The sequence below is a fragment of the Hemitrygon akajei genome, chromosome 32, assembly GCF_048418815.1.
Source record: "Hemitrygon akajei chromosome 32, sHemAka1.3, whole genome shotgun sequence".
NCBI classification, from domain to species: Eukaryota; Metazoa; Chordata; class Chondrichthyes; order Myliobatiformes; family Dasyatidae; genus Hemitrygon; species Hemitrygon akajei.
Genome location: NC_133155.1, coordinates 31,240,218 through 31,262,879, shown reverse-complemented (window position 1 = coordinate 31,262,879; position 22,662 = coordinate 31,240,218). Strand labels below are relative to the sequence as shown.

Here is a 22,662-nt window from a genome sequence, read left to right as displayed (position 1 = left end):
AAGTGAGGGGGAGGGAGGGTAGGTGAGGGAAAGGGGGAAGATGATAGGTGCAAGAGGTAAAGTGTCGAAGAAGTGTGGAGGCAGATGAGGCTCTTGGTTGGGGCTGTGCAACAGATCTGGTTCAGATTTATTTTTTGTGTTTATGCATCATTTATGTTAACAGCCAACACACCCAAGGATATGCTGGAGGCAGCCTGTAAGAGATGCCACACATTCCAACGGCAACAGAGCCTGCCCACTATGCTCAGCAGAGCAACACAGAACACTGCAAAACAGACTATGGCAAACGACAAAGCAACAACAGTAAACATGCCCCGTTCCCCCTTCCCACCAGCTTCCACCCACACACATACACGGTCCCCCAACCCCAGGCCAGGCCGTCTTCTGTCTCCAGCCTCCAGCCGACCCTTGGATTCACAGATACTGGGCCATTGATTTCTTCGACTTCTCCAGCAGGCTGACAGAGATTCACAGACTAGGGGCTCCAGCCACTACTGACTGTGCAAGGGGGAGACAGCCAATCCAAAGTGTTTAGGGGGAGGCATGGGCAGGACCTGGCAGGTGCCAGGCATATCCAGGTGAGGCGGGTTTGATGACAGATGGAGCCTCCTTAATTTAGGTTTCCAGTATCTGCAGTTGTTTTTGTTTAAATTTAAATTTACTGTAATGTTCTGACAGATTACATCTTTTAGTCATTCACATGCTCAGGTAGGGGAGGGAGAGTGGAGATAATGCTGGAGGTGAGGAAGTGATAGTGGAACCAACAAAGGTTGCAGATGATGGAATCTGATAAGAAAAGAAAGAACCAGAAGGGGTGGGGGTGGGGAGCCTGCTGGGTGGTTTGGGAAGCTTTCTGTTGATGAATTAGTTGCCTTGCTCATTATAACCTTGACCACTGCCTACCCAGATATCTCTTTGGGATGTCCTGTGGCTGCAGATGTTGCTATTTAAATGCAGGTCCCTTTCCTTCACCATCACCATCTCCCCCTCAGCCCTCTGGATGCCTCAGGGCCACGTTCGTAAGTGGTTACACGAGTTTCTTTAGCGGAAGATTATTGCTTCAAACCTGCCTCACCTGTTTGTGTGGTTGCCCGTACTTCTGGTATGCTAAGTGTCATGTGTTAACTCTTCCTCAAACAGCAGTTCTCACAGGAGGCTCTCTTGTAATGAAGCGTGCATCTCATTCTTACCACTAATTCTCGAGGGTGGCCTTTTCTCTGAGCGGAACTGTACAAGTGGATCACGGAGCAAAGAGTATGGGTAAGTACAACTGGCTCAGCAACCAGGAATCAAGTAAGAAGCACGTAGAGGGCAGTACGATCGGCTCGAGAGGGGTTGAGAGACAAACCACAATGAACTAATTGTCCTGGGAGCTGGTGCGTGTCTCCTGGTGAACAACTGTACGACTTGAAGGAGACTCAGGCACACAACGATACCAAGGAAGGTTTAGATAGATTGCCCTGGCAAGGAGTTAAGGCTAACACACACAAAATGCTGGAGGGACTCAGCAGGAAAGGAATAAAGAGTTGACGTTTTGGGTCGAGACCCTTCATCAGGACCTAATTTAAATGTATTTAAGCTCTTAGTTGTGGGGGTGGCAGGCAGGAGACTGCAATTAAGGAGGATATTGCTTTCATGGACTTAAATGCCTGTGACATACGGCTAGCTCATTTAGACACATATTTCGATTTGGAACGTGTTGGAATGGCAATGGTCACTAGACTGGTGCTTACATCAAGGTTCTCAGTTAACAGGCTTGAAAGCTCAGGCACTTTTTCCCATGGAGCTTTACCTCTGCTCTTTAAAGGAGTGAGGGAGTCAAACTTGCTCGGAACTGGGTAAATTGGAAACATGAAGTGAAGTATGTTAGATCCAAAGTAATCTGTGCTAAATGATACCTCTTCTTGCACAGTGTTGTCAACTTTAGAGACGAGCTGTGGATTCCTGCAACTACATCTCCTGTTAGGGCCAGAGTGACTGAGTAGTTAGTCAAATGTTAACTGGTCAAGTAATGCCAGCACGGAGACAGAAACGCTAGATCTGTTGTTGTTGAGTGGCTCACTGAGCCGGCTTGTTAGCTTGCAGGCGTTCTGTTACCCGTCTTCTATGTGTCCTGTGATTAGTCTGTTTGTTGCTGTGGGTCACAGGACGCATAAAAGACAAACAATTTGCAGCACCGACATTTCATTCGAAGTTGCACTGACGATGTGGGTAACGAAATGTCTGCAAGCTAACAAGTCAGCTCGGAAAGCCACTCAGCAACATCCTCAACCCGAGCTACAAATCTTTTCCAACTAGATCTGTCCATCAGCCTCATTGATTTTTTGAGAGGGTAATGTGTTTAATTTTTGAACAGGGAAATAGGAGATGGACACAGAGAGAAGAAATAATAATTAAGCCTTTAAGTCACAGAGCAATAGAGCATAGAAAGCCCATTATACCAACTAGTCCTATTTGCCCACATTTTGATCTACAGCCTTTTAAATGTTCCTGTCCAAATGTCTATTAGATATTGTTACTACCTGCTTCAGCCACTTCATTCTGCCAGCTCGTTCTATATACTCACCACACTCTGTGGTGAGCTCCCCCCCCACCGGGCCCTGCTAAATTGCTCGCTCCTTACCTTAAACCTATGTCCTCTAGTTCTTAGAGCAGAGATTTTTCCACCATCTACTCTCAAAGGCACATGTCTGATTTTATAATAAGAGATAATAGTCACTCTCATTAGGTCAAGAGTTTTCGAGTTACAGAAAGTTAGGGTGCAAACACAAAAACGAGTTGCAGTCCAATTCTACTCCAGTTGTACGGAGCCCCCCTCATGTATTGTACCCACATCTGGGTGGTGGAGAAAGGGTATGATGACTCTGTCATGTTGGGAACCAAATTTATCTCAATGACAGCCAGATTAAAAGGTTAAGTCCCGTGGGTAGGTTGCTTAGATTGGATAAATTTATTGCATGGAGAAGGTTAACGCGTTATCTAATTCAGATGTTGAAGATGACTAAAGGATATGATTGGTTAAATTGAGAGTTTTAACTAATGGAATAGTCTCATACCTAAAATCTTAAATTTAGACAGTAATGTTACAAACACCAACACTATTATGGTTTCATTTTATGAACTGAATTTAATAGATGCAGTGCTGGGATTTGATAGCATATCTGATAATTATTAGCCTAGATCTCGATTACTTGTTTAACATCAGCCCTGCATCGTTGTACCTGTGAGACAAAGGAATTGAAGGCCTAACACAATCAAACACAATTCAGGCACTAATTCTCTGAATTGGTTTGCATAGGAGTCTGGAGTATGCTGTGTGGGGTGAAAACCAATCAAACAGGATGCTGAGATTAGCAGATGTCATGAAAAAGGGTAGGTAGCTACTGGGATTGGGGAGGTGTGGCAGTGACGGGGGTGACAGTGATCACTGATGTCTCCTGCAACTTGCTCAGTCGTTTTTGTGGAAATCCTGGAAATTATACAAGTTAATTATCGAGGGTTTTGTCTGACTGTGCAAGTCAGTACGAGTTTCTGTATCGGGAATGAGAAATTGAGCAAAAGTTGCAACCAAAATGATGTCAGTTTGAGGAGTCCACTGAGGGATCTACTCCTCTAAACTCAACATTCCACTGAGGGATCCACCCCTCCAATCCCAACGTTCCACCTCTCCAATCCCAACGTTCCACCCCTCCAACCCCAACATTCCACTGAGGGATCCACCCCTCCAATCCCAACATTCCACTGAAGGATCCACCCCTCCAATCCCAACATTCCACTGAGGGATCAACCTCTCCCAATCCCAACATTCCACTGAGGGATCCACCTCTCTGATGCCCCTTGATTTTAATGAGGATTGTCATCCTGAGCTTTTGATTATAATTGCAGTTGAATGGTTTTATCAGCATGTCAGTGTTTTCATATGCGTTATTTAGCTATTGTTAATTAAATTTAACTTTGAAACGATGCATAGCACCACCAACAATGTTTGACATATCAAAAATCTTTAAATAGAAAAGCAGACTAGAGGCTCGGAAGGTAGACACGCAAGGTTTCAGATGCTGGAATCAGGAAGTAACACAAAACACCAGAAGAATTCAGCCACTCAGGCAGCACAGAAATACACAGTCAACCTTTCTGGATGAAACTCTTCATCTAAATAAAAATGAGGGGTCTAATTTAAAACCATGGACCTCTAAAGATTCATGTATTGAAGAGTCCCGAATCAAACTGACTCTGTTCACCTACCTCCTGACCCATTGAGCTCCTCCTGTGTTTTGTCTGTTGCTCCAGGGGCAAAGGTCTGGTGGTGAGAAACTCACCTCCAAACTCCTCAAAGCCTGTCCACCATCTACAGGTTTCAATTCGGGAGGGTGACGGAATATTCCCCATTTGCCCGGATGAGTTTAGCCTCAACAGTACTCAGAACGCACAGCACCACCCAGGACATTGTGGCCTGCTTGTTGGGCACCCCATTCACTCACTCCACCACCAACATACAGTAACAACAGATTATTCCAACTGCAGGATACTCTGCAGCAACTCCTTGGACAGCATCTTCCAAAACTACCACCTCTACCAGCTAGAAGGTAAAAGGCACAAAAGCACAAGGAACACCATCTCTCGGAAGTTGCCCTCCATGCCACATACCATCCTGAGTTGAAAGCATAGCTTTGTTCCTTCACCATGCTGGGCCCTAGTTCCAGAACTCTCCCCTGCCGCCCACAAAAAGCACTGTGCAAGGACTCGAGGACTGCTGTGGTTCAAGAAGATAGCTCATGACCAAGGACAATGCGGGATGGGCAATTAGGTGCTGGCTCAGCCTGTGAGGCCCACGTCCGTTGAATGAAGATATTAAAAGGATTGTGTAATTAAAGCCTCACTGTTTCAGTGAGCAGACCGAGGTCCTTTCCCTCAACCCTTCCCACTGTCTTTACCTCTGGGCATGGGCTGTCAGACCAATCCGGGATGAGGGCTTTGGCAGCACCTCTCCTGAGGGCCTATTCACCACGAGGCCTCTCTCCTATCTCCTGGGTGCAGAGGGTCAGTGAGGCTGGACTCTACAGCTGGCCCAAGCAAAGTGGACAGGTAGCAAGTTGAACTCAAAGCTGAATTTATTGTCATATGCATGGCACAACAACAGATAGGCAGCATTCACAAAAAATTAGGATAAATTGTACATAATTTTTACAAGAATGAACATGATTAGAATAAAACTGAAGTCCAATTTACTACGGAGTGGTCAAAGTGGTCGTAGTGATGTTGTACTGAATGATTAGAATTGTGCAGATCCGTTCGGTGGCTGGGTGGTTGAAGAGAAATAACTGCTCTTGAATCTGGTGGTGTGAGACCTCAGCCTTCTGTACCTCCTGCCCAGATGATGGATGTCGCCTTCTCGAGGCAGCGCCTCTTACAGACATTTCCAAAGGCGGGGAAGGCTGTGCCCGTGATGTACTGAGCCGAGTCCATGATTCTTCACGGCTTCGTACGTCCCCGCTCATTTGAATTCCAGTACCAGGCCACTGTGCAACCAGTTGGTACACGTTCCACAGCAAATCTGCTGGGATTCTCTATTGTGTCCAGTGCTCCCGATGCGGCCTCCTCTACATTGGTGAGACTTGTCATAAACCGGGAAACTGCTTCATCAAGCACTTCCGCTCCATCTACCACAAGCTGGGCTTCCCCGTGGCACAATTCCCATTTCCGTTCCGATGTGTTGGTCTATGGTGGCCTCCTTGTGCCAAGATGTGGCTGATGACAGGGTGGAGGAATAACTAGGAATAATTAGTAAAATAGATTCAACAGTGGCTAGATGAGAGATGCCGGAGAGTAGTGGTGGATAACTGTTTGTCAGGTTGGAGGCTGGTGACTAGTGGTGTGCCTCAGGGATCTGTACTGGGTCCAATGTTGTTTGTCATATACATTATATCTGGATGTCATATTCATTATATCTGGATGATGGGGTGGTAAATTGGATTAGTAAGTTTGCAGATGATACTAAGATAGGTGGCGTTGTGGATAATGAAGTAGGTTTTCAAAGCTTGCAGAGAGATTTAGGCCAGTTAGAAGAGTGGGCTGAATGATGGCAGATGGAGTTTAATGCTGATAAGTGTGAGGTGCTACATTTTGGTAGGAATAATCCAAATAGGACATACATGGTAAATGGTAGGGCATTGAAGAATGCAGTAGAACAGAGTGATCTAGGAATAATGGTGCATAGTTCCCTGAATCTCATGTGGATAGGGTGGTGAAGAAAGCTTTTGGTATGTTGGCCTTTATAAATCAGAGCATTGAGTATAGGAGTTGGAATGTAATGTTAAAATTGTACAAGACATTGGTAAGGCCGAATTTGGAATATTGTGTACAGTACTGGTCACCAAATTATAGGAAAGATGCCAACAAAATAGAGAGAGTACAGAGAAGATTTACTACAATGTTACCTGGGTTTCAGCACCTAAGTTACAGGAAACGGCTGAACAAGTTAGGTCTTTATTCTTTGGAATGTTGAAGCTTGAGGGGGAACTTGATAGAGGTATTTAAAATTATGAGGGGGAAGATAGAGTTGACATGGATAGGCTTTTTCCATTGAGAGTAGGGGAGATTCAAACGAGGACATGAGTTGAGAGTTAGGGGGCAGAAGTTTAAGGGTAACACAAGAGGGAATTTCTTTACTCAGAGAGTGGTAGCTGTGTGGAACAAGCTTCCAGTAGAAGTGGTAGAGGCAGGTTTGGTATTGTCATTTAAAGTAAAATTGGATAGGTATATGGACAGGAAAGGAATGGAGGGTTATGGGCTGAGTGCAGGTCGGTGGGACTAGGTGAGAGTAAGCGTTCGGCACGGACTAGAAGGGCCGAAATGGCCTGTTTCTGTGCTGTAATTGTTATATGGTTATATAACAACTTTTATTCCGTCTGGGTAACCTGCAACACGATGGTATGAATATTGATTTCTCCTTCTGGCAAATAAAGATTCCCCCCCCACCTCCTCTATGACCTTTTGCCTTTTCTTACCTGCCTATTATTTCCCCTTGGGTCCCCTTCACCTTCCCTTTTTCCTGTGGTCCATTTTCATCTCCTATCAGATTCCTTCTTCTCCTGCCCTTGACTTTTCCCGCCCACCTGACTTCACCTATCACCTTCCAGCTAACCTCCTTCCCCTTCCCCACCACCTGTTCATTGTGGCATTTTCCCTTTTCCTTCTCAGTCCTGAAGACTGGTCTCAGCTCAAGTTGTTGACTGCGTGTTCATTTCCACAGATACTGCCTGATCTGCTGAGTTCCTCCAGAATTTCATATGTGTTGCTTCAGATTTGTTGAAGTGTTTGTTGATAATCTGAATCTCCTTAACCTTCTAAAGAAGGTAAAAATGTTGACGAACCTTCCTTGTGATCACATCTGCTTGCTGGGCTCAGCACGTGACGCTGATATATTAATGCCCAGGAGTTTGAAGCTGCTGGCCCTCTCCACTGCTGCTCTCCCAATTTGCCTGGTTCATGCCCATCCTCCTTTCCGCCTTGTGAAGTCAACAATCACCTCTTTACTTCTGCTAACATTGAATGAGACGTTATATCGGTGGCATCAATCAATCATTCCAATTGGTGTTCCTTGCAAATGCTCATCCTATTCCTGCCTACGTGCCCAGTGGATGTCACGCCCTGGAATCTTTTCACTGTTCCAGGTACCGACCATTGTCTCCCATCCATCCCCATGCACTCCTACAGCTGCTTTCTCCTCTGGACCCCCTCCTAACACACATTTTGCTTTCATGCCCTCGTAGAATTTGTTGCTGTGAGTTGCTATGACACCAAAGTGGAGGAGGAGCTGTCTCTCCAGACTGGGGATATCATCAGGAATTCGAAGTGCACTGACAAGAAAGGCTGGTGGGAAGGAGAATTGAACGGGAAATGGGGCCGTTTCCCAAGGGTATTTGTTGAGGTGAGTGGGAAAGGGCCGGGAAAATCACGTGTGTTTTGATCATGGTTAACGAACGCAAGCTGCTGCTCAGAATGGAGGCTTTAGCTTTGAACAGGCCAATGAATTGCCATAGTGTGAATCATAATAAAATGTATGTTATTGATCAATACACCTTCTGACAACTCCCTGTTCTGCATCTGAATGGAAGGCATGAATCAATGATCCAGAAAGTGTCTTGAGGTTTCCGGGTGAAGGAAACATTAAAATACTCCTTTCCTTCTGCAACTGTCTTACGATTCCATTTCCCGCCATATTTGCAGGTCTGCATTATTCCCAGTTTGCTGTAACCGGCAGATGAACCCGAAACAATGCACAAACTCCACAGGGGATCACGTGGAGGGCAGGCAGGGCGTCTCAGCCCAGGGAGCCCATACTCACATCAAACATCCCTTTACAACCCTTTTTAATTCTCCCACATGCCCGCCACCCCACCCCCACCCCCCCCCCCCACATCCACAACTCACCTGTTCAGTCATTCACTTTCGTCCCAGTCAAATCTACAACAGCCAAATAAAATCTTTGGTAAATCTTGGTAAATTTTCTGGTATATTTTTGGGAAGTGGGAGGAAAATCAAACTGGAACACCCCAGGGGAAATTTTCACGGTCGAAGGGAAGACAGAGGAACTCCAAATAGACAGCACCCAGGGAGGTGGCCAAAGCCACAGCTCCCCGGAACTGCAAGGCAGTAGCTTCACCCTGTGTCGTCCTAAATCTTAAGCTGATTTGCTCGGCTTCAATTACGATTTCCCAGTTGTGGCCACCATGAAAACCCTCACTTAAACCTTACACAAGAGATTCTGCAGATGCTAGAAATCCAGAGCAGCACACACAAAATGCTGGAGGATCTCAGCTGGCCAGGCAGCGTGTATAGAAGGGGATAAACTGTCAATGTTTCAGGCCAAGACCCTTCATCGGTAGTGCTGAGGAAGGTTCTTGGCCTGAAATATCAACTGTTTATCCCCTTGCATCGATGTTGCCTGACCTGCATTGTTCCCCCAGCATCTTGTGTGTGTTCCTTAACATTTGCCCCTGTGGCTTACGAGGGGCCTGCAGATGGAAGACTCTGTAGAAACTTCTGCCTTTACACAGGGTATCTGATGTGGATGTAGCTTATTATAACTCACGTTTATGTTTTTCAGGAAGTGCCGTCTCAGCTAGTTACTGACAGAAAACCTCTACAACCTCGTTCTCTTCGTAGGAGTAAGTGAAGTCTCTGTTGTGTGTTCAGTGGGCTTTGGCATTCACTAAAACGTTGCAGTAGGAGGGGAGGGAAGCACTCAGTTCCCTCCGCTCCTTTGCACTTGATCCCAGTCAGCTGCGTCACCATTCACCCTTCCCACTGACCTCACCCAGTCAAAACCTGACCCTGAGTCCAGCAACTGCACTACATTTCCCAGAAGCCATCACTGTAGCATCATGTATGGCTGCTGTCAGTAGAAGGCACCTGGATGCTGACTTTAACCCTGTTAAAAACACTCCGCGTGGCAGCGTCTGTGGGAAAGGAGATCACTGACGCTGCAGGTCTAAGACTTTTGTTAAAGTATGAGGAGTGTTTTCTGGCTCTGCGCCTGTACCCGCTGGAGTTTAAAAGAATGAGGGGGAAGTCTCATTGACACCTATTGATTTTTGAATGGACTACATAGAGAGCTCACTGTGAGGATGCTTCCAATAGTGAGAGGTGACCGGAAGGCAGAGCCCCAGAATACAAGGCTGTCCTTTAAAGCAGAGAGGAGGAGGGACTTCGCTAGCCATAGGGTGGTGAATCTGCGGAATTCATTGTCACAGATGGCAGTGGAGGCCAGGTGGTTGGGTATACTTAAAGTGGGGTGTTGATAGGGTCTTGATTTGTAAGGGTCTGAAAGGTTAAGGGGAGATATTCATATCACTGGGTTTTAGGCTACCCATGTGGAATATGCAGTGTTATTCTTCTATTCTGTGCTGGGCCAGCAATGGGATTGCTGTATCTGCCGTCTCTCGTGTCTCCAGCAGAGAAGCTGCCATTTTGTAAATGTTTGTATAACACCGGTCTGCCCACACTAGAACACTGCATCAAAACCTGGGCATCCCACTCGAGGAAAGATATAAAGTCTTCAGAAAGTTTGCAGGAGGGGAAAAAACCATTCACTGAAATGTTCTCCCTTAAGCACAGAATGCTGAGAGAAGATTTGGCATGCCTTCAAAATGGCTAAGGGCTGAGACAGGCCAAGCACAATGAATATTAAAATCCAGAACGCAATGCCTGCAAGAGCAGAGAGGAAGGGAATTCACACATGTGTTTTCAGTAAGTACCTGAGGAAAGCTTTCCTAAGACCAGGGAATGGGATGAATTGGATAGCTCCAAGCAAAAGCTCCACTTGCATGATGGCATTGAGACAATTCCATGATTTTATAATTGTTATATGTGTGGTGAACTACATATACCTGTCTGGACACGCCCCCTGATGACAGCTCCTGTGGCTCCTCCCACAGACCCCTGCTGACAGCTCCTGTGGCTCCTCCCACAGACCCCTGCTGACAGCTCCTGTGGCTCCTCCCACAGACCCCTGCTGACAGCTCCTGTGGCTCCTCCCACAGACCCCTGCTGACAGCTCCTGTGGCTCCTCCCACAGACCCCTGCTGACAGCTCCTGTGGCTCCTCCCACAGACCCCTGCTGACTGCTCCTGTGGCTCCTCCCACAGACCCCTGATGACAGCTCCTGTGGCTCCTCCCACAGACCCCTGCTGACAGCTCCTGTGGCTCCTCCCACAGACCCCTGCTGACAGCTCCTGTGGCTCCTCCCACAGACCCCTGCTGACAGCTCCTGTGGCTCCTCCCACAGACCCCTGCTGACTGCTCCTGTGGCTCCTCCCACAGACCCCTGCTGACAGCTCCTGTGGCTCCTCCCACAGACCCCTGCTGACAGCTCCTGTGGCTCCTCCCACAGACCCCTGCTGACTGCTCCTGTGGCTCCTCCCACAGACCCCTGCTGACAGCTCCTGTGGCTCCTCCCACAGACCCCTGCTGACAGCTCCTGTGGCTCCTCCCACAGACCCCTGCTGACAGCTCCTGTGGCTCCTCCCACAGACCCCTGCTGACTGCTCCTGTGGCTCCTCCCACAGACCCCGGTATAAAGGTGATGGAGGTCTGAGCCCGGCCTCTCTGTCTCCAGGATGTAGTATAGTGGTCACTGACTGCTTGTTCCTTCTTCCAGTCAATAAAAGCCGATACCTTGCTTTTACATCTCAGAGTGAGTTATTGATGGTGCATCAATATGTTAGCCGCCATCCCATTCCTCCTTGTGGAAGTATGTGGTCCACAAACAGGCTGCAGTGCTTCTGATACAGAAATGGCCAATTATCAGAAATACCTGACATCATGTTTTGGTGCTATTTGTGCCACTTGTTCTTTGCATGTTGGGGGTTTGATGATTTTCTTTGAATGGGTTCCATGGTTTTCTTTGTTTTGTGGCAGTTTGCGGGAAGACAAATTTCAGGGTTGTGTACTGCGTACATACTCCGATAATAAATGTACCTTGAATCTTTGAATCTCTAGCCACTCAGGAAGGTCTTGGCACTGCATAAGTAACTCTTCTAGTGCATTTAGCTAGGTTTGGCCAGCTGCAGAACACAGGCTAGCACAAATTCCCTGCTAATGACAGCTAATTACAGTTTTTACAAATAAAACTCCAAAGTCTCAGCAGAACTTTACATTCTTTTTACATGCAAAGTTTCAGACATCTTGCTCAAAGACTCTTGTTCAAATATTTGAATCTAAAGGAAAGAAGTGAATGAAAAATACTGTAGATTCACACAGAAACACGGGGATGTTGAAATGGCTCCAACTTGTTCACTTCATGGCTGTTCTATGCCTGATCGTCTCAATTTCTTTCACAAACCTTAATACTCCAGCAGAGGTTATCGATACCAGGACATCTTCAGGTCCCGAACGCAAACAGACTTGGGGAGAGGCAGTTTCGCACTTCCTCCATCTTTTGTTTGGAGAAGTACTTTTGATATCATAGCTGAATGAGAAATGTATAGATTAGCTTTATTTGTCACATACACATCAAAACATTGAAACACACAGTGAAATGCGTTGTCTGCGTCAAATCAAATCACCGAGGATTATGGTAGATGTCATTACTGCTGCCACACTTCTAGCAGCAACATAGCATGCCCACATCCACTGTCTCTAACCATATGTGCTTGGTATGTGGGAGGAAACCGCGGCATCCGAGGAAACCCATGCGGTCACGGGCGGAACATACAAACAGCTTGCTACCACATTGCGTTTACCGCTATGCTACCACACAGCCTTGACGTGGTTGCAGTTTTAATTCCTCCTCAATTCTGGTCTCTCCCTCGAGATGTAATAATCACCCTCCATCCACCTTTGATTGTGCTGTTCATTGAGATGTCATGGTGTTAGGATGAACAGTAGATTTTGATGGACTGTAGATCATGGTCATTGGGGGCTTCCTGTTGCTTGGTGAGTGGTTGGGGCTGATGCTTTCTGCTGAAACAAGTGGGGTAAGGCTCATGCTTTACTGCTGCTTGAGCTTGGGAGGGGGAGGGGTCTTCGGGGCTTGAACATTTTTCTGTCACCCTTTCCTTGAGTTTTTTTCTCTCTGTTTCAAGGGTATCTGTGAAGAGTAAGGATTTCAGCTTCTATACTGTATACATTCTCGAGCATTAAATTGAACCCTTGAACCATTCTGTACTTGTTGGACTATAGCATTAGACTACACAACTTGAGCTCCTAACTTAATACTTTCAGACCATTTATTTATTTTATTTGCTGATTCGGCACAGAACGAGTTCTTCCGGCCCAGTGAGCAACACCACCCCATATCCCGCCTATTTAACCCTAGGCTGTTCACAGGACAGTTTACAATAACCAATTAACCTACCAACCTGTACATCTTTGGCATGTGGGAGAAAAGCGGAGCACTTGGAGAAAACCCACGCACTCGTGGGAAGGGCGTACCGACCTCTTACAGACGGCATTGGAACCGAGCTCCACACTAACTGCTATACTATTTAGGGGAGTTAGCACCGCAAACCTGTCTATGGTCCATGTATTAATCCTGAGAACCACTGGCCCGAATGAAATGAAATGCATTGTACAAAATACAATCTGTACAGGGCCTTCTGTCTTTTGTATTTTAACCCACTTGACGAAAATGGCAGAGATTTCATTGACTAGTTTGAATACAAAACACATTTTGTACCATCCTGATGAAGGGTTTCGGCCCGAAACGTCGTCACTACCTGACGTCACTCCCTGCTGAGTTCTGCCAGCATTTTGTGATTTTTTTCGTACCATCCTGCTGGCCTGTCATACTCTCAGTGCCCATGTATTTCCCTTTGCCTCAGTTGATCCACAGATCCATGCTTCTCTCTTTTTGAGAATATTTGGATCGATCTTGGATGGTATTACAGCTCCCGACATTAAGCCATAGCATTCAGCTGTTTGGCAACTTTCTGATCTCACTTACATTGTTGTCTGTGGTACTGAGTAAAAAATTAGGGGCAACAGCCTGGTTCCTCATCTATATATCTTAGAAACTTGGTGAAAACTCTGCCAGGGACATTAGTTTGGAAAATACAACACACGTCCATTTGGTGTTACACTTAACACTGAAAATTGGAGCATTTATATTTGTGGAAGTTAGTTTTGGCAACACTTTTCAAAACACTTCACTTAATTGGCACTTAGAATTTGCATTAAAATGCACAAACTCTTCTGGTGCAACGGGAAGTGGTGGCAGCATAATTCAGATGAAACTTTAGATTAAATTCCTAACTGCTTGTTCTGGCTGATTTGAAAATTCTTTCTACTAATAAACCGGAAAAAAAATCATGTCAGTTATCAAGTACTTATCTATATTATCTCATTTACCAGCTCTTAGATACTTAAGTGTTGTGAAAGTCTACCAGTCCCTCAGGCAGTGTGCTCAGTTTCCAACCATCCTCTGCACTAAAGGGTTTTCCCTCAGCTTGCCTCTGACCCCCTTACACTAATCCTTTCCCCATCTTTGCCTTTCCTTTTAACCTGTGACTTTATTCTCTCACACACCCATCAAGTCCCTCCTGTGGTTCTTTCTGTTGTTAATGGGAAAATGTTGCACTTTTTTTTTCCTGAATGAACATCACATGATCATGATTGATGAACTGGTTTGAGAATCAAAACAGGAAACCTGAAGCAAAAAAACAGAAAGCACTGGAAATGACCAGCAGGTCAGGCAGCATCTGTGGAGAGAGAAACATGAGTGAATATTTCAGGTCGAAGTCCCTTCACCTGAGCTGACCAGTTTCGTGAAGGGTCCTTTCCCTGAAATATTCACTCTCGGTGACAAGACAGCCTACAGAGGAGAGGTTAACACCCTGACACAATGGTGCCAGGACAACAACCTTTCCTTCAATGTCCAAAAAACAATGAGGTGATTGTTGGAGGAACAGGAGACAGGATCACCCTGAGCAACATCAGTGGGACTGCAGTTGAGAGGTGAGTAGTTTCAAGTTCCTCGGTATACACATCACCGATGTACACACCGGCTGTGGGGCAAAAAAATCACAACAGTGTCTCTTCCACCTGGGGTGTCTGAAGAAGTTCGGCATCCTCAACACTTTCTGTAGGGGCACCATTGAGAGCATCTGACTAGTTGTATCATCTCCTGGTACGGGAACAGCACCAACCTTGACTGCTTGGCGCTGCAGAGAGTGGTGTGGACAGCCCAGCGCATCTGTGGATGTGAACTTCCCTCCACTGGGGACATTTACAGCAGCAGGTGCAGAAAGAAGGGCTGAAAGATCATCGGGGACCCCAGTCACCCCACCCAGCTGCTTCCGTCTGGCAAACGGTCCCGCAGCATTGAAGCCAGGACCAACAGGATACGGGACAGCTTTTTTCCACAAGCCATTAGACTTATAAATTCACAACTGTACATTGTGACGGAGTTATAAAGCAAAGATTTTTACTCCCTCAAGATGTAAATTTTAAATAAATTCAAATTATCTACAAAGAGGCTGCCTAACCTGCAGAATGCTTCCAGTACTTTCTGTTTCTGTCGAAGAACCGGTTTGTTCACTTGTTGCAAATGTTAGTCAAGGGAAGAATCGGGGGTGCGTTCAGTTCTACTTCACAAGTATTTTATAGCCTTTAACACCAAAGTGAATAAACAGATGTGAATCTGAGCAGTTCCTACGACAACAGGCCTGGAAATAGTTCTTCTGCTCTGACAAGAGTCCACATCATGAGCCAAGTTAAACAAGAAATCAAGGACCAAAATCAACACGAACATGTCTGTCTGGCTTCCCTTGAGCCAACTCTCAGAGACTCGATGCAAGGCAGTTGTTATGCTCAAAATTTCATAAGACTCAGATGCAGATTCATTTATTTATCACGTGTACATTGAGACATGCGTTGTTTACATTAACAGCTGGAGGATGTGCTGGGGGTAGCCTGCAGGGTTGACACGCATTCTGGTGCCAGTGCTCAGCAGAACAACACAGAACGCAACAGGCAACAAAGCAAAAATGGCAAGACAAACCCCTTTCCTTCCTCCCACCTGCTCACGCACATGGACAGGCCTCCAACTCCACAACAGGCCCCTCAAGCTTCCATTCTCTGAGTTTGGCCTCTGGGCCTCAACTTCCAGACTTTCGATCGACTTTCAGGCACCGATTTTCAGTACTGAATTCTGAACCAGCCGATGACAAATGAACTCCTGGTGCTCATGACTGGCCGTCCCCGCCCCCCGGTGTTTTCTGCTCGCAAGGATTTTGGCATTGAAGCTGATACCTGGTCTGCAGATGCCATTCATCACCCTGCCACGTTGCTGGAGTTCAGAAATGGAAGGCAGAGCAGAGACAGGTTACTATCGATGCAATGCTCCTCAGACAGGATGAAGAGGTCAATACTCCCCAATGCCATTAGGCTTTACAATTCTACCGCCAGGACTTAAGAACTTTTTAAAAGCTATTATTAATGCTTTTTGAGATAGTGATTTAGATGCATATCATATTTTTTGCTGAGTTAAGTATTGTATGTAATTAGTTTTGCTACAACAAGTGTATGGGACATTGGAAAAAAGTTGAATTTCTCCATGGGGATGAATAAAGTATCTATCTATCTATCTATCTATCTATCTTAACCTCTTGATGCATCATCAATAACTCTCTGAGACGGGAGGCGAGATATCGGCTTTTATTAACTGGAAGAAAGAACAAGCAGTAATTGACCACCATACTACATCCTGGAGACTGAGGGCAGGGCTCAGGCCTCAATCGCCTTTATACCGGGGTCTGTGGGAGGAGCCACGGTCAGTGGGAGGGGCCACAGGAGCAGTCAGCAGGGGGGGGGGGGGGGGCGCGTCCAGACAGGTATATGTAGTTCACCACACCTCTAAAGAGATTTGAATGATCCCAATTAGTCTGAATCTTTAAAGTATCTATTATCTGTTCTTTCCAGCATCAATCAAGTCAATGTATTGAGTACCAAAGATGGGATGTGATGTTGAAGTTGTATAAGACGTTGATGAGGCCTAATTTGGAGTATTGTGTTCAGTTTTGGTCATCAACCTACAGGAAAGATGTAAACAGGGTTGAAAGAATGCAGAGAAGATTTACAAGGATGTTACCATGTCTGGAAGACCTGAGTTATATGGAAAAATTGAATAGGTTAGGACTCAATTCAATTGACTTTATTTCTTACATCCTTCACATACATGAGGAGTAAAACTCTTTACGTTATGTCTCTGTCTAAAAGTGCAATGTGCAATTTATAGTAATTTATAATAAATAATATGTACAACAGGACAGTCAATATAGCATAGAAATACAATTGTATCAGCATGAATTAATCAGTCTGATGGCCTGGTGGGAGAAGCTGTCCCGGAGCTTGTTGGTCCTGGTGTTAATGCTGTGGTACAGTTTCCCAGATGGTAGAAGTTGGAACAGCTTGTGGCTGGAGTGACTTGGGTCCCCAGTGTTCCTTCGGGCTATTTTTATGCACCTTTCTCTGTAAATGTCCTGAATCATGGGAAGATGACAGCTACAGATGCGCTGGGCTGTCTGAACCACTCTCTGCAGAGTCCTGCGATTGAAGGAAGTACAGTTCCCATACCAGGCAGTGATGCAGCCAGTCAGGATGCTCTCAACTGTGCCCCTGTAGAAAGTCCTTAGGATTTGGGAACTCATGCCAAACTTCTTCAACCGTCTGAGGTGAAAATGGCGCTGTTGTGCTTTTGCACTACACAGTCAGTGTGTACAGACCTCAGTGATGTGGATGCCCAGGAACTTAAAGCTGTTCATCCTCTCAACCCCAGATCCATTAATGTCAATAGGGGTTAGCCCGTCTCCGTTCCTCCTGTAGTCCACAACCAGCTCCTTTGTTTTTGCGACGTTGAGGGAGAGGTTGTTTTCTTGATACCACTGTGTCAGGCTGATGACTTCCTCTCTGTAGGCTGTCTTGTTATCATTTGAGATTAGGCCAATCAGTGTAGTGTCGTCAGCAAATTTAATTAACAGATTGGAGTTGTGGGTGGCGACACAATCATTGGTATACAGAGAGTAAAGGAGAAGGTTCAGGACACAGCCCTGAGGGTCAGAGTGGCAGAGGTGAGAGAGCCCACTCTTACTACCTGCCAGCAATCTGACAGGATTGCCAGGATCCAGCTGTACAAGGCAGGGCGAAGACCGAGGTCTCTGAGTTTCCTGTTGAGCCTGGATGGAATTAAAGTGTTGAATGCTGAACTGTAGTCCAAGTACAGCATTCTCACATAAGCATCCCTCTTCTCCAGGTGACCTGATAGAGGTGTACAAGATAATGAGAGGCAATAATCGTATGGATAGTCAGAGGCTTTTTACCAGGCCTGAAACGGCTAACATGAAAGGGCACAGTTTTAAGGTGCCTAGAAGTAGGTACAGAGGAGATGTCAGGGGTAAGTTTTTTACGCAGAGAGTGGTGAGTGCTTGGAATGGGCTGCCAGCAATGGTGGTGGAGGCGGATACGATAGGGTCTTTTAAGAGACTCCTGGATAGGTACATGGAGCTTAGAAAAATAGAGGGCTATGGGGAACCCTAGGTAATTTCTAAGGTAAGGAAATGTTCGGCACAGCTTTGTGGGCCGAAGGGCCTGTATTGTGCTGTAGGTCTTCTATGTTTCTATTCCTTTGTCAATTCCCAAAAAACTACTTCATTATAGCTTTAAGAGACATACACTCAGCGGCCACTTTATTAGGTACACCTGCTCATTAATGCAAATATCTAATCAGCCAATCTTGTGGCAGCAACTCAATGCATAAAGGCAAGCAAACATGGTCAAGAGGTTCAGTTGTTCAGACCAAATGTCAGCATGGGACAGAAATGTGATCTAAGTGAGACTGAGCGTAGAATGATGCTTGGTCCCAGACAGGGTGGTTTGAGTAACTGCACGACTGTCTCTGGAGTTTACAGAGAATAGCACAAAACAGACAGGAAAGAATATGTGAGCGGCAGTCCTCTGGGCAAAAACATCTTGTTAATGATTGAGGTTGCCGGCCGGAGGCGTAGTGGCATCAGAAATGATCCAGAGCCTCTGATAACTTATCAAAATTGACATCGCTGCAGAGAGCAAATCAGGTCACTGTCGGCAGGAAACACTCAGCAGGGCAGTGAGAGAGTGCGAATATACACATGGGTATGAAGTTGTAAAATGCAGGGACGTGGGAAAGCACAGTAAGATTAGGCTGTGCTAATGAGGAAAGAAAAAAATGAACTAAAATCACACCTGATCGATTTACAAATGAAACGGCCAGCTCTGGTACAGACCGAGAAAGCAAGTTGTAGAACTCATTATTGAAATACAGAGGCTGCAACAGGCCTTACACAGTGCGTGAGATTGTTGATAGTGCTTATGTTGGGCCTTATTGTAACCGTAGGAGATGTTAGGCAGGAGTGAGACAGAAAATGAATGTGGCAGACACCAGGGAACTCAGACCATCTCTGTGGACTGAATGCAGGCGCCCTGCAAAGCGATTACGATCACCTAATGCAGCACACTCGATTGGGAAAAGTGCAGGTGAATCGCTGCTTCACCTGCAGGGTCTGTTTTGGTCCCTGGATGGTGGGGGGAAAGAGCTGAAAGTGCAGGTGTGGAGCTTCCAATAGTTACGCTTGAAGGCAGAGATGTGGGGTGGTTGTTGGTGACAGAAGAGTAGACAGGTGATTCACAAAGAGAGAAATCCTTTGAAATATTAAAAGTGGAATATGTGGCTGGCGGGGGAGTCTGCAAAGGATAAAGGGATAGTCAAATCAAAGGTGAGGAACAGTACGATATTCTTTGCAGATTTCACCCCTTCTCCTCATACACAGAGCAAAAAATGTTCCATTCTTGCTCTGTGTAAGAGGAGAGGAGTGAGAGCAAAGATACGGGAAATAGGGCTCCGTCAACTATGGTCAAGAAGGAAGGAAATCATCTCACAGCCCGCGTTTAGATATTAATCAGTATTGACATACTTCAGCTCTTCTCCTTGGCTCTGAGAGATTCACTGTATTCCCAGCAGTGCATGTCATTAGGATAAGAATTCATAAAGACATTACAATATTTAACATTAAGCGCTCGAGGCTCAAGGATCAGGGCACGACATGCACCAAACAACAACATTCGTCAATTATAAAGATAAAGAATTATATATAAAAAGCTAACAAAGTTAGAGGTTAAGGGATGTTTATAGAATAAAATGTGCACAAATAGATAAATACTGGCAGGTATTCAATTATTATGCATGTTCTATTCTACATCAGGTGTGTTATTACAGGCGGGCTAGGTTAACACTTGGTCCCTGGAAGGGCCCCACTAGGTTAGCACTGGGCCTCTGGAATAGTCCCACTAGGTTAGCACTGGGCCTCTGGAACAGTCCCACTAGGTTAGCACTAGGCCTCTGGAATAGTCCCACTAGGTTAGCACTGGGCCTCTGGAAGGGTCGTGCTAGGTTAGCACTGGACCACTGGAAGGGTCGTGCTAGGTTAGCACTGGGCCTCTGGAAGGGTCGTGCTAGGTTAGCACTGGGCCTCTGGAAGGATCGTGCTAGGTTAGCACTGGGCCTCTGGAAGGGCCGTGCTCGGTTAGCACTGGGCCTCTGGAACAGTCTCACTAGGTTAGCACTGGGCCTCTGGAACAGTCCCACTTGGTTAGCACTGGACCTCTGGAACAGTCCCACTAGGTTAGCACTGGGCCTCTGGAACAGTCCCACTAGGTTAGCACTGGGCCTCTGGAACAGTCCCACTAGGTTAGCACTGGGCCTCTGGAACAGTCCCACTTGGTTAGCACTGGACCTCTGGAAGGGTCGTGCTAGGTTAGCACTGGGCCTCTGGAAGGGCCGTGCTAGGTTAGCACTGGGCCTCTGGAAGGGCCGTGCTAGGTTAGCACTGGGCCTCTGGAACAGTCCCACTAGGTTAGCACTGGACCTCTGGAAGGGTCTCATGATTCTGATCACACCTGGTAACTACACATTTGGCTACCTCTGAGCCAACTCCCTCCAGTATGCCACCTATTTACAAGAGTGATACTACTGTCTCTTTTTCCCGAAGGGTAGAATTGACATATTCACATTATTTACAAATCTAACCTAGTTACAATTTTTCTGATCTTTTGAAAGGAACATGTTGTCAGTGTTCCACACACTTCTTGACTTGAGGAAGGTTCCAGAGCTTCACTTCATTTAATAGAATTTCGAGTTGTTCAATACACAGTGTCCTTTGAGTCAACTTTTAGAAACGGCCATAATCATGTATCTAAAATACTCCTCTCATTATCTTGCACAAGAGGTTACTTATAATTCTGTCTTCTAATTTGATGAACTAACTCTTTATTCCACATAATGCGACCATCACTTAACCTTCCTCAAGAAGTAACTCAGATATTTTATCCTATTTCCAAATGATGCTTACATATGACCCACCATACTGTTGAGAATGGTTCTCTCTGTGGTTGTTGCAATTTAATTTTTGAAGCAATTGGCCCCTTGTCCACTCTCCCCACAGAGCCCTTGAGCATGGGCAGCCCTGCAAGTGTGGTCCTGATGTGGAGTATGACAGCTTTCTGCCGTTTAGCAAAAGGTTTACTCCCCAGTGCCTCACTGATGCACTCAAATACCTATGTAATATTTGTTTTTATAGCTCTTCTTTGACATGCCTCACTGATCCCTCTACCACATCATCTGACTCTGGATGATGTAACAGAGCAAATCCTTGCCTAACAGCAACTTGTTTTTGAAATGCTCAAACAGAAATGAAGGGTGGACAACCACCAGGCACTTGAACGAAGAGGGATAGCTACATTCACTTGCCCATTTATTGAGATGTTCCCACAACTATAAACCTCACTTTAAGCACTCTTTATCTTGTTATCTCATGTTCTTGTTATTTATTACTATTTATTCATATTTGCATTTGCACAGTCTGTTAGTTTCTGCACTCTGGTTGATCTCTCATTGATCCTGTTATAGTTACTATTCTATAGAATTTCTGAGTATGCCTACAGGAAAATGAATCTCAGAGATGTACATATATGGTGACTTATTTGTACTTTGATAATAAAATTTACTTTAAACTTTGAACAATGCAGTGGTACAGCAAGTAGAACTATTGCCTCTCAGTGCCAGTGACCTGAACCAATCTTGAACTGTCTACATGTGATTGGCACCTTCTCACAATCACTGAATGGGTTTCCCCCAGGTTCACTAGTTTACCACCACTTCCCAAAATAGACCTGAGCTGCAGAGAGGTTGAATTGATTAGGACTTTATTCCCTGGAGCACAGGAGAATGAGGGGAGGTTTAATAGAGCTATGGAGAATTATGAGGGGTATCAATAGGGTAAATGCAGCTAGGCTTTTTCCACTGGAGGTCATATGATAGGAGTAAAAACTGAAATATTAAAGGGGAACCTGAGGGGGGGGGGGACTTCTTCACTCAGAGGGTAGTGTGAGAGTGGAATGAGCTGCCAGCAGAAGTGGTGTGTGCAGGTTTGATTTCAACAGTTAAAAGGAGTTTGGATAATTATGGGTGGGAGGGATTTCGGGAGGGCAATGGTCCAGGTGTGTGCAGATGGGACTATGCAGAATAAGGATGCCACAGACTATGTGCTGTAACGCTCTATGACTCTATAACTCTGTGTGGGTTGGTGGGTTAATTGGCGGCCATAAACTGCCTGTAGGTGGTAAAATCTGACAGGAGTTGACGAGAGCCTGGACAGAATGAGAAACATGGTGCAAGTGTTGGATTCATGTACGAGAGAGGCTGTTGTCCAACAGTGTGACCAAAGGCCCGTATCTCTCTATTCAAGCTGTGGACCAGTATCCGAGACTAGCTTTTTCTGGTGAGCTGCAACCTTAAAGAATGGATCTTAGTTCTTTGAAAGCACTCAGTGGTGTAGTACGCTTCATTTTAATCCATTTTGATTCTTAATCTATAAGTGACAAGATGTTAATATTCCCTCTCTCGTGGTAAGCCAGTTGTAATTTTCAGAATGGTTTAGTTGTCCATTTCCAGCTCTGAAACATATCATCACTGGCTTGGCTCTATGGCTAAATAATCTCAGATTTCCCAGTCTCCACAATTGCTTCCAGTTTGCACCTGATTTGTTCCTACTCTGTGAATGTTTGCGGACATTCATTTCAGCTCTACTTTGTGTTCATATAACCATCTGAACACATCCAATATTCATGTTT

General features: G+C 45.7%; 1 protein-coding gene across 5 annotated transcripts in view; it reads left to right on the top strand.

Annotated features, from left to right (window-relative positions):
• The first annotated feature begins 1,147 nt into the window (after positions 1–1,147).
• Positions 1,148–22,662, top strand: part of LOC140719754 (SH3 domain-containing kinase-binding protein 1-like) — a 158,787-nt gene continuing 137,272 nt past the window's right edge. For all 5 annotated transcript variants that reach the window (XM_073034596.1, XM_073034595.1, XM_073034600.1 and 2 more), the window contains exons 1-3: positions 1,148–1,260; positions 7,773–7,930; positions 9,110–9,170. In XM_073034596.1, coding sequence (XP_072890697.1) covers positions 1,257–1,260; positions 7,773–7,930; positions 9,110–9,170 — 223 coding nt within the window. In that variant the 5' untranslated portion in view covers positions 1,148–1,256. The remainder of the gene's footprint in view (positions 1,261–7,772; positions 7,931–9,109; positions 9,171–22,662) is intronic.